Raw genomic sequence first — 12,006 nt, 5'->3', positions numbered from 1 at the left:
CTCTCGTCTGGTTGGGGCAGCTGCCGGCGAAGGCTGCTCGGAGCTCCGCCTGCCTCTTTCCCAGCAGCGAGAGTGTGCCCGTGTAGGTTCGTCTGGACTTGGCCCCCGCACTGGAGCCTGTTCTCTACCCTTTATAAGATAGGGGAGAGAACAATGTACAATCGTTGAGAGAGAGAGAAAAAGGGAAAGAACTATGCAGTCCATGTGGCTCCTCCTCCCTCGTCCTGGTCACCGTGGGTCACCGCGGGTTGCCGTGGGCCCTCCTGACCTTGCCGTCGGAGGCCTTCGCCGCCGGGTCCTTTTGACCCCGTGGTCTGCGAAGCGGGATACATGGCGATATCTTGGTCTTGGTGCAGCAAGCCCGGCCCCTACCCTACGTCCTACAACGCCGTAGGACGTGATAGGGAGGGGCGCTTCACTGTGCACTGTGTCAGCGCAAGCGGCGCTAGAGCACGCTCGATCGCATGTCCGCCCGTTTCGCTGTTAGAACCGCGCAGTGTGGGTCGTGGCGAGTCCTAGCTACAGGTCGGGCGCATCCCCTCCCCATCCGTCCAGTCGCCTGACAAGGTCGGCCCGGCCGATAGGTCAGGCGAGGCGTAGGCTCCTTCCTTAGATCGGGCGGAAGGGATCCGCCCCCCTAGGTCGGATGAGGTGGGAACCTTCCACGCATGTCAGGGCTGGCTGATGCCGCTATCAGGCCACTTGACGAAGTGGCTTAGCCTCCCCTTAATCCTCAATCTTTAAGTATCCAGTATATTTATACCCAACAGCGGTGGCGGCGACAGGGGCGGTGTGAGGGGTCTGAGGGAGGGGCAGTGGCCGCGGGAGGTTCACTCGGGCTCCTAGAGGAGCCTGGTCGGGCCTAGGCGCGAGGGACGCATGGCCTCTAGTGGCTTGTCCGCGAGTTCAACATCATCCTCGACGATGTCGCATCACCTACCTCGCCTAAGGGCCAGAGTTCGTGCATGCCGTCGAGAAGAAGTAGGTCGCGCAGCAGGAGACCTAGTTTTCCAGGTTCTCTCCAGGTTCCTCGTCGCGCGCGTAGGCCAGGAGAGGCGCGCTGCCATTGTGTGGACCAAAGTGGAGAGCGAGGCCGCGCGCCTCATCTCCGAGGCCATAACCACCGCCGGCAATGGGATGGTCGAGCTCGGGAGGATCGAGGCTGCCAAGGAGATTGCTGGCGTGTTGGCGCGCCTGCCCAACATCTCCTACATAGGAGTGGTAAATGGTCTTAAAATTTGAATTAGATAATCTAAGAGTCGGACTCTAATCTTATACAATTTTGAGGAAAAAATATATAAAGACCATGTTGGATTGTGAATAAACACTAGGGCCACGGTAGTGCAGCAGCAACAGCAGATAGTGGAGCACGGGCCGCGTCGCGACAAAGCAGCAGCTGTGGATATGTTGCAAGAGCGGCGGAGCATCAGTAGGTGCCTGTACGGGCACCTGCGTGGCAGAGAAGGTCGAGAGGATAGATAGCAAGAGCAACAGAGGAATGGAAGGGGAATGGATAAGGAAGAAAGTAAATGGAGAAAGAAAATTTAAAAAATATTGATTATTGGTTAATTTTATATTCATTAATCATTTTCATTTCATATATAAAATGGCGTTATAAATTGAAGGAAACATAAGTTCACGCAAATCAGTAACAACATGATTTATTCTGAATATCATGATTTTCTAAAATTATAGATAGTTTATTCTGAATACCATGATGAAGGAACAACATGTGTTCTTTGAAACATATTAAAGAACTATCTGTCAACATATTTTCAACAGAGGATAAAAAATATTTTCAAATTAAAAACTAATTAGATTTTTAAATCATGTGCGTGCCGTGCATCTATACTAGTTATAGAAAAGATTATAAAAATTTGTAGCACCAAATAGACATACTATGAAAATATAATTAATGAAGAAAATTTTAATTATACTTATTTGGTATCATAAATAAATATAAGTATTTTATTGTCTAAATTTAATCAAATTTAAAATATTTTAATTTTTAAAAAAATTAAAATAACTTACAATTTGCAACGGAGGGAAGTGATTCACAGGACGACTGCATGGCTAATTAATCTTATATGGAAACCAAGAAATCGAGCAACTCGAGATGGTCAACATATTCTTTTTTATGGAGTCGCGCGCTGGTCAAATTGAAGTCATGCACGGCCAAATCAAAGCTCATCTGCACCCAATTCAAGCCCATCGTCGATGGGGCGTCCTTAAACACGGGGTGCCCGGCCGAGTCGGGTGAGTCTTCCCTGAAGTAACCGCAGGCTTACTGACATGCGGGACCCACGGGTATAGGACCCACACGTCAGTGAGGGTAGTCTCTCTACAGTCAGTAACTACTTCCGCCGAGCCGAGGTCCTCACGATAGGGCGAACAATCTTGGCAGAACTCCAACTCCTCTTCCTCTTCCCCTTCCTCCATGCGCTCACGTGCGCGCTGCTTTAATTTGTCTGGTCATTGGCAGGATTCCTACAGCCGCCGTGCCGCCCGGGGTCTTCATGGTCAGGTCACGCTTCACCCAACGGCTTTCTTCTCACAAATAAAACGGCAATGCAAGCAGCTCGGCACATACAGCCTCCACCCACTGTTCTAATTTTATAGCCTCCAATCCGTCCCTGTTCCGTCTCCCTTCTTTCGGCCGACGGACACACCTCCACTGCTGCCATGCCGCCTCCACCTCCAGGTAGCCTCACCCCGGACCAGCTCTGCTTCTTCGACACCAACGGTGAGCACGCCGGCCGGCCGGCCGCTCCGATCGGTCCTCTGCCCTCGATAGATGTCCAGGCCCTCTCCCAGTACTGCCCTATCTAGATCTTAACCTTATCTAGCTGGCTCTCCTTGGTTCTATATAGGTTACCTCGTACTGGAGCAGTTCGCTGGCGCGGAGGAGGTGCAGGCGATGCGGGACCGGATGGGCCAGCTCGTCGCCGTGTTCGACGGCGCCAGCACCACCGTCTTCAGTGGGGATCAAGTACGTATAGGTGACCAAGGTCCCTGCTTCCATTTCACTCTTCGTTTACTTTTACTCTTTTAATAGAAACATTCATAGGCGCCTGCCTGCTTTTAGAGTATACGTATACCGAGTTACCGACCACCGTACCATTAAATCATCTAATAACCTTCAAAATTAGCACGGCTAGCTTAATTAGGCTTTTATATGTATGTGTTTGTGTATATCAATTCAGGAGTTTTTAAAAATTGAAATGCAATATGGAGGTAGACCCCTCGTGGCACCTCACGTAGTAAGATTGGTCTGACCGGTTGGCGAACGGTCTGACCGGTGCAGACTACCGCCTCTAACCTAATTGGTAAGATCCCAATCGGTCGTGCGCTAGTTGTGACAGTTTGTCGAATACGCTCATGTTCCCCATTCCCTAGATGAAAAGGCGGATGTGGTATTGGATAACATTACATCCAAATTCCCTTATATTCTCATTTTGAATAAGGAGAATCTGATGACGGAGGTACCCAAGGCATTGTAGCATATGCCTTCCGAGGAGGGTACATAGTGGCGACATTGCCCCTCTGCCAGTGAGATTCCCTTGCAAGTGATGCTAGTCTATCTTAGTCTAGAGGTGACCTTGATCTCTTTTTTAGCAACCGATCCCTTGGAACGACCTTTTGACATGTGTACTTGTTTAGAAAGTGATCAAAAGTGGGTTTCTGCTTTGCGATCTTCCTCTGCTTTGTGATCTCATAGTCCATCAACTCCTCATCATCACGTGTTGGAGGAGCTACTGGTGTCTCTGTTTCACAAGGAGCCAAAATGAGCGTCACTGATTCGGCTTTCTGTTCTGTTGTAGGCTCAACCGGTCTGACCGGTTGCTCTGGGCAGTCAGTCCAGTTGGATGTACCAGTCGGCTGGCTCGGTCTGACCGGTCCTGTTGGTTGGTCAATTGACTTGACCCGCCATGTCTTGCCCTGAGGGATCATGGGCCTGTACTTGTCAAAGTGTTCGTCCCTCAGCTTCTCAGCCTCATGCTTCTTCTGTTCCTGACGGTGCTGGCGCTGCAACCTCCTCTTTTGGGTATGAGTCAACCCTGATGGGCACCACCTAGGTTGAGAGTATTTATCCTTGGTGGCTTCATGGTCATTGGCCATGACAGGCTTCTCGACCGATTTCCCAAAAACCATCCGTCCCTTTTCCGTGTCTTTGACACTAATTTTGACATTGCCAATCTACATGACATCATCGACTGCAGCCTTCCCAGAATAAATCAGCATAGGCTTCCCTTCATCCTTCTTCTCTTTAATACGGTATTCTTGCTTTGGAGGATGAAATTGGGCCGGTTTCTGCTGATATTGGTTTGACTGATCGGCGATCGGTCTGACCGGTGTAGGGTGCTGCACCCGACCAGATTGGCGATACCCCAATCAGTCATGCACCGGCCACCACAACCTGTCGAACACAGGTCCCCTTGATTCTCCTTCCCTCTGTTAAGGTGGTGGATGCTGCATCAGATAGCATTGCATCCGAAATCCCCCATGTCGAACACAGGTCCCCTTGATTCTCCTTCCCACATGAAGAATCTGATGCCGGTGGTGCCCATGGCATTGTAGCATAAACCCTCTATGGAGGGAACAAAGTCGTAACATCACCCCTGCGCTTGCTAGATTCTCCCCTAGGAGATGTTGGCATGTCTTGGCGTGGAGACGACCTTGGTCTCTTTTTTAGTGGTTGATCTTTTGGAATGACTTTGTGTACTTGTTCAACAGCTGACCAAAGGCGGGTTTCTGGCTTGTCTCCCCTTCACCTTTGATTTGTTGGTCTTCCAAATAACCACTTCCGAGTGCTTAGGCTTAAAAGTCCTTGGTCGGCCCTCGGGGCGACCGGTCTGACTGGTCGGCAAGGCCGGTCTGACCAGTCGGTCCTGGACAGCAGGTCGACTTGCAGCTTGAGAAGGACTTTCTTGCCCCACGGGCGTAGAAGCTTTGACAATAATTTTCAATGACTCCTTGCCATCAGGAGTCTTCTCCAGAATCACTTCCCTGGCCAGAATCTTGTCGTTGACATTCTTTGGTCTTTCTTCACCAATGATCACATTCTTTCCTTTAGCTTCTTAGGCTTGTTCGGGCCGAATGAGCACCTTGTCATTGTTCAGATCAATGGTGTGGACATGGAAGGGAGCTTTGTCAATCTTCATCTCTAGAAAGGTGAATCGCCCTTCATTAATGGCCGATTGTACCTATTGACGGAAAACATTGCAATTATTAGTCGCATGAGACGAAGAATTATGCCACTTACAATATGCCCGCCGCTTCAACTCCCCCAGCGGTGATATGGCATGAGACAATCTGATGTGTCCTAATCTTAGCAATTCATCAAATATATGATCACATTTCGAAACATCAAATGTAAATTTTACTTCTTCTTGCCGACTCTTTTTAGTCAGCTTAAGTGATGAAAAAGAGCAAGGTTTGGCCACAGATGGCCAAACAAACTCAGCCGCATATACCTCTTTCTCCACATCGTCTGACGTGTCGGAATCAAATTCAACAATATGCGTGTTAGAATAATGAGTCTTATAGGTATCTTTGGCATTCTTAAACTTGTACTCCTAGTTCAAAGCTTTAATTTGAAGCTGATTAAGTGAAAAATAATCATAACCATCAAGCTTCTCTTTAAAATGACAAATCAGCCAAGTCCTTTTCAGAAATTGACAAATTAAAAGATTAGTTTTTGATATCTTTAAATCTTCTAAAGTAATTCGTGATAGATTCATCTCTACCTTGCTTAACTGATGTTAAATCAGTCAATTTAGCTCGTTGTCCTCACTTAAAAGTGATCATAAAATTTCTGCTCTAATTCATTCCAAGAGTGGACCGAATTTGGAGGTAACGAAGAAAACCAAGAAAAAATGGTTCTACTTAAAGATAAAGAAAATAATCGAATGCGCAAAGCATTAGAAGAACTAGCTTCCCCAAGTTGAGCTACATATTGATTGATATGTTCCCAAGTTGACCTATTATCATCACAACTAAACTTTATAAAGTTAGGAACACCCTAACCAGTAAGTTAGGGAACCAAATCAAAACTATCAAAATGTGGCCTTTGATATAAATGGGTCCTAGCCATGTCTAATCCATGCTTAGCCTTAAACATGCTAGCCAGATCTTCCTTCATCTTTGCAAGATAGACCTCATAATTTCTACTCGTGGATATTTTTGCATTAGAAGCTAGACGATGTGCGGTAGATTCACTATGTGCCATCGTCTGTGTAGCATTAACGGGCGAACGCTTAACTGAATTGTTACAAACATCTTGAGGCATTGGCGGAGGAAAAGGTGGTTTGTTGTATGACTTTGTGGTATAAGGTGGCTCAAAATTCGCCAACTCATTCGTTTGGCTAGGACCAGCCATGAGCGAATCGACGCAAGCGGTGCTGGTGCAAAGTAATTCGGCGGCATACCATATAAGGTTGCGATGCAGACGCTAGTGCAGCCGAAGAACTAGTATTAAGGTTTGCTGTGGAATAACTGTGATGTATGCCTTTACCCTTAACCCACACTTGCATTTGATCAGAAAGATTAAGCAACAAACTACTTGTATCCACAATCTTATCCCTAGTAACATACGCAAATTGATTGGCTAGATCAGAAAGCGGGTTGGTTACATTGCTTGTTGTCGTAGATGAGAGAGTCGGCGTGACAAATTTTTCTTTCTCGACCAAGCCTTGTTGAGCTCTCCCAAAGCACAAGATCAGCCTCCTCTTGGATTCAACTTTTATCTCTTTGAGCTGAGCCTCCAAAGCTTGGCGTTGCTCCTCAGGTAAGTTGTTGTACTTGATGTCGACAACGTTCTTGGGGTCAACCTTGGTACCGTCTTCCTTCTCAACGGCCATGTCTGTTGATTATGGCTTCTGCTTTCTCAGTGGAGTCACCAAAAAGTATGTTGATACAGATTAGGTTAACACACAAAGTGCTAGAGTGCATGGATCGCAACGATCATCACCAGCAATCTCCCTGCGCCGACCGGTCTGATCGGTTGAATGGACCGGTTTGACCAGTACACCAAAGAAAATCATGAAAACCTCAAACCTCAAACTCGAGAAGGACCGCATCAGAGCTTGAAGATATAGGGTTGTTCTAAGGTCGGCAGACCACTTAGAACGCCCTCAAACGTCGTAGTGATGCAAGAAGAACAACATAAGGGTTGGAAAAGCCAGGGTTTGAGAGATAAAAAGTAGATAACACATGTATTGATTCGATTGTGGTTAACCCTCAATCGGTCTTAGCCTTTATATTTATACGCCGGGAGATCGTACCCCTTCCAAGTCAGTTTACATAAGGACTCTAAATTACAGATCTAAACATACTCGGATTACACAGGTCCAGACCGGTCGGCCTCGGTATTCTGTAGTTTTGGCTGTCAACCGTCTATAACAGCAAATTGGTTTTAGCAAATAAATCATGAAATATATTTTGATAGTGTATTTATTTGGGATTGTAGGTGTTAATATATGTTTATAAGCTTGGTTCAATTAGAGAAAGTTGTTTTAGAACAAAACTATATGATATTTTAGAACAGAGGTAATATTAAACAAATCGCAATCATTTTGTATTGAGCTAAGCTAAAATAACTCGATTATGTTTTTCTTTAGGTGTCACGATTGATGTAGAGCCCTTGAATTTTTTATGTGCAGTTTAACAACAATTTGGTATTTTGTTTCCATTGCAGAAGCAAGTAATGGATGACTACTTCTTCAAGAGTGCAGAGAATATTTCATTCTTTTATGAGGGTATATGATTTATTTCCTATAGGACCCTAATCACAACTCAGTTTTGCGAAATAGGAATTGGTAGCATTACATGCTATCTTTCTTGGACAGAGATTACGGTCCATAGTTCGTACAAAGAAAAGAATTCTTCATTGCCTTTTTATAGTGTAACTGTCTTACTAGTTTCTTTATTTCTTTATAAATTGATAAATTGATAAATTGATGAAGTTACAATCTGTACATTCGGCTATTTATACAATTGCTGATAATTTACTTTTGATAGCTTGAATAATACCCTAATTTTTTGCCTCTATTTCACTTGCAGAAAAAGCATTTGGAGATGATGGATGCTTGAAACAACCAAAAGAACTTTCAATTCACAAAGTTGGCCATGGTCAGTATGTATAAATGGTGCTATCTACATCCAGCAATTAAGCCTTTTCTAACTACTTGTTGAAAAACCATTCTATGTTGTTTTTTTAGCAATTTTATTATTTGTACATCACGGTCTCAGGACTTCAAACATTCAATCTCTAGCTCTTATTTTTCATGCAGCATTACACCAACTTGACCCAGTGTTCAAAAAGTTTTCCTTCTCAGAGAGTATTTCAAGCCTGTTCTCTTCTTTGGGCTACAGGAGACCTGCAGTTATTCAATCTATGTACATCTTTAAGGTAGTTTTTTTTAGAAAAACTCTAAATTACTCCTCTCAACTATAGCCAAAGTCTGAATAACCCCCTAAACTATCATTTGGTTCATTTTACCCTCCCCCCAAAACAATTTGTCTTTTTTCATTTTCTCCATGCATAGGTGGAGTTTTAAGTTAAAATTTTACAAGATGATAGTACACATCATAACACATGTTACAAAAAGTATATATCATAATTTTTATCATTATTTTGATAGGTTAGGATATTTAATAATAAATTAATTATTGGAGTCCAAAATTATATGAAAAATAATGATGAAAAAATTATAATAATTTTTAATAATATGAAATATGATGTTCACTACTACCAAAATTTAAAATTAAAATCCAACTTGTGTATGGAGAAACAAAAAAGACAAATTGTATTATGGTTTAAAATGAACTCAATGGCATAATTTAGGAGGTTAAATCAACCAAATTATAATTTAGGGGGTTATTCAGACTTTGGCTATACTTGAGGGAGTAAATTGGACTTTTTTGTTTTTTCAGGCTGTAATTTCTCAATGGGACATATATATGTTTTCCAACTGCATCAAATCTTTATTTAGGGGTAATTTTCTCCCTTGTAGCAACCACATATTGGTGGTGAGGCGGTGCCACACCAGGATAGTACATTCATTAACACAGAGCCCCCATCGTTGACAGGCTTGTGGCTTGCGCTTGAAGAAGCAACAATCAACAATGGTTGCCTATGGGTAATTCCAGGATCACATAAAAGTACTCCCTTATTTGCCTCATCATTCTCCCTTGTACTTCTTTTCAGATTATTAGGTCATTTAACATTGTTGTTATTTTGAATATTTTGCATCAGATGGCCTGGTACGGAGAATGATCAGAGATGAAAATGGTACTCATTTTGATCGCCCTTCCGCATCATATGATCACAAAGAATTTGTTCCACTAGAAGTAAAATCAGGGACTTTGGTGATGCTACATGGAGATATTATACATAAGAGGTGAAGTTCTGCTATATTAATTCTCTATATCCTAGTTAAAGTTTACTTTTTCTTTTTTTCTAACTTGTTTTAGCTTGTTTCCTACAGCTTTGCAAATCTTTCTCCAACATCAAGACATGCACTAATCTTGCATCTAGTTGATACTGAAGGATGTAAATGGTCTGAGGAAAACTGGTTAGTTCTGGTAACACCTTTGAAGATTTCTTCAGTCATTTCAATTCATATGAATGCTTTAACAATGTGGATACTCATAGAAAAGAATGATATTGTACTAATACAGTTCTTAACTTGTTTATTTTTACTACGAACTAGTCCATCATCAACCCGTGCTCCTCCAAGGGCTTATAATTTTAAGAGACATAAGTACTAGAAATCCATAAATAATTGTGGGCTCATGGTTAATAAAGATTCCTTTTTTCTTTGTTCTATTGATATTCTAACACAATACTCATAAAGATATTTTCTTTTCTTTTCTCCAGCTGTTATACACTTTATCGACCAATTACTCTATATATATTTTTCCATCTCCATTAATTAATAGTTTCCCCCTTTTTATCGCACCCGATATGTATTTGACATATATGTTTAGTTGAACTCTTAGTTTGAGCTAAGTGTTTGATATTGAAACGAATATATATGCTCGTTACTTTCTGCAATATGTATACATCGTGTGTTTTGGGATATACACAATGTGATGCAGGTATACCTTGAGTTAGTCTTTTATTTTGTTAACAATGGCAGAACTAGGTGATTTAGAAGCACACAAAGGACATTTTGGAGGTATTTTTTCAATAATGATAGAAGTAGGTAAAAATTAAATATGGATTTACGGTTCCTTTAGGGTTTTGTAGTAAAAGGCGGATGTGAGTAATTTATATGCAAATTATAAGGCCACTCTAGTAGCATATATAGATGGGTATCTAGATGAAAATTAAAATGGAAGGATACTACAAAGCATTCTGCAATTAGTAAGATGTTGTGCATGCACCACAATTATGCTCCCAACATTGGAAGAGAACAAATAATTATGTTGTTATCATTAGCCTCTTGATTTTGCTCATTTTCCTAACAAACTTTCCTTGTACTTTTTTTCTCAGGTTACAGCGAAAAACTGCCCCTGAACCGCTTTATTATGTTTCTTAAACCGGTAACCAGCGTATCAATAAAGACTGATTTTCCAGCAAGCAATTCCTGAGTGCAAAAAATAAATGATCAACGCTGCCGGGCATTGTTGTGCTCCATTCCCCGTTGAACTTTGTAAACACTCCTTGATAATGTGACATCATGGATATTTGTTGATGTCTTCAGATCTTAAAACTATGTTCGTGAGAAAAAAAAACTGCAGAAAAAAACCCCTCGCTGTGCTCCTGATGGCTTGGGCTGTGCGACCCGGCCTGGTGTTACGGTAGTACGCTTGTTGCGGTCCCGGCCTAGGTAATGGGTCAGCAGACCCAAGGTTAGTAAAGAGCCGGAGTTTGGGGGGTTTTCTCGATCGGTCTTTGGACGGATCTTCTTCTTAATATAACACCGTGGGGCGGTCTTTACCCCACCGGCCGAGTTTTTTTTAAAAAAACTATGTTCGTGAGAATCTTTCATATTTTAGTATTAGTGCGTTCATTATTCGCTAGAGCGAGATAGAGGCCGCCAGCGAATGAGACCCGTGGCCGGCGGGGAGGGGGGGTTATTTGTCGCATTCAGCGATTTCTGTTGATCTCATCGCAGAAGGGACAGGCGGTCGGTCGCGATGCGCGCGCGCGTTTGAGCGGAAGCAGGAGGCCCATTAAGATCTGGTCGGATTTCAATTTTTCTTCCAACAGTTTTAGTCGCATGTTCCGATATGCACTTTTTAGTAATTTGAATTAAGTTCTTCAATCGAGTATAGAAAACATTACGTACATTATTTCGAAACGTGAAGCAAAATAATTAAAGTTAAGGTAACATTTGTTTTGGAACAAATTCCTATGTTTGAAAGTAAACAAACTTTTCAAGTTTTTTTAGAACATTTCAATAAGTTTATGGAAAGTTTTGGAACAGTTAGAAAGCTTCAGGGAACACCGTTTCAAGTTTCCAGAACATTTCAGTGTTCGGGAAAACATTCAAAGTTGTTTAGCAGCATGTCCAGATTGTTCTGTTTTCCATAGTGTTCCGAAACTTTTAGTTTGTTTAGAAATATTCTAGAGTGTTCTGGAATATTTTAAAATTAGTTTTGAAAACATTTCAAAGATTAAAAACATTCCAAAGTGTTCTGGAATATTTCAAATTTCTTTTGAAAAACATTTCAAAAAATATTTTTGGAACATTTCAAAAGTGTTCCGGAGCATTTAAGATGTTTCTCAAAAAGTGTTTTGAAACATTCTTAATTTGTTTAGTAGGTTGTCTTGTTTTTAGAATGTTTCAAAACTTTTAGTTTATACCGAAACATTCAGATTTGTTTTGGGAATATTTAAAAATATTCTAGAAAATTTTCAAGATTGTTTTGAAAATATTCAGATTTGTTTTCGGAGACATTTCAAAAGTGTTCTGGAACATTAAGACATTTTCTTTGAACCTTTTGCAGGAAGATGGCGGTCAACTCGGCGGAACAATTTTGGAATGTGAACCTGTC

At 42.2% G+C, this 12,006-nt stretch overlaps 1 protein-coding gene across 2 annotated transcripts; it reads left to right on the top strand.

The window, feature by feature from the left end:
- Nucleotides 1-2,533: 2,533 nt before the first annotated feature.
- LOC120698518 (phytanoyl-CoA dioxygenase 1-like) lies at nt 2,534-10,753 on the top strand. 2 transcript variants are annotated; one of them, XM_039982166.1, is made up of 9 exons: nt 2,534-2,743; nt 2,871-2,989; nt 7,697-7,757; nt 8,062-8,130; nt 8,337-8,410; nt 9,015-9,162; nt 9,257-9,401; nt 9,489-9,575; nt 10,499-10,753. In XM_039982166.1, exons 1-9 carry the CDS (start codon nt 2,683-2,685, stop codon nt 10,542-10,544), a joined length of 810 nt encoding a protein of 269 aa, XP_039838100.1. In that variant the 5' UTR covers nt 2,534-2,682; the 3' UTR covers nt 10,545-10,753. The 2 variants fall into 2 exon arrangements, with proteins under 2 accessions (XP_039838100.1, XP_039838092.1); XM_039982158.1 differs by having other exon boundaries at nt 2,538-2,743; nt 8,292-8,410.
- Nucleotides 10,754-12,006: the final 1,253 nt, after the last annotated feature.

Source organism: Panicum virgatum, chromosome 1K (assembly GCF_016808335.1).
Source record: "Panicum virgatum strain AP13 chromosome 1K, P.virgatum_v5, whole genome shotgun sequence".
Lineage (NCBI taxonomy): Eukaryota > Viridiplantae > Streptophyta > Magnoliopsida > Poales > Poaceae > Panicum > Panicum virgatum.
The sequence above is the reverse complement of the archived record's forward strand: the minus strand, read 5'-3'. Positions and strand labels throughout refer to the sequence as shown.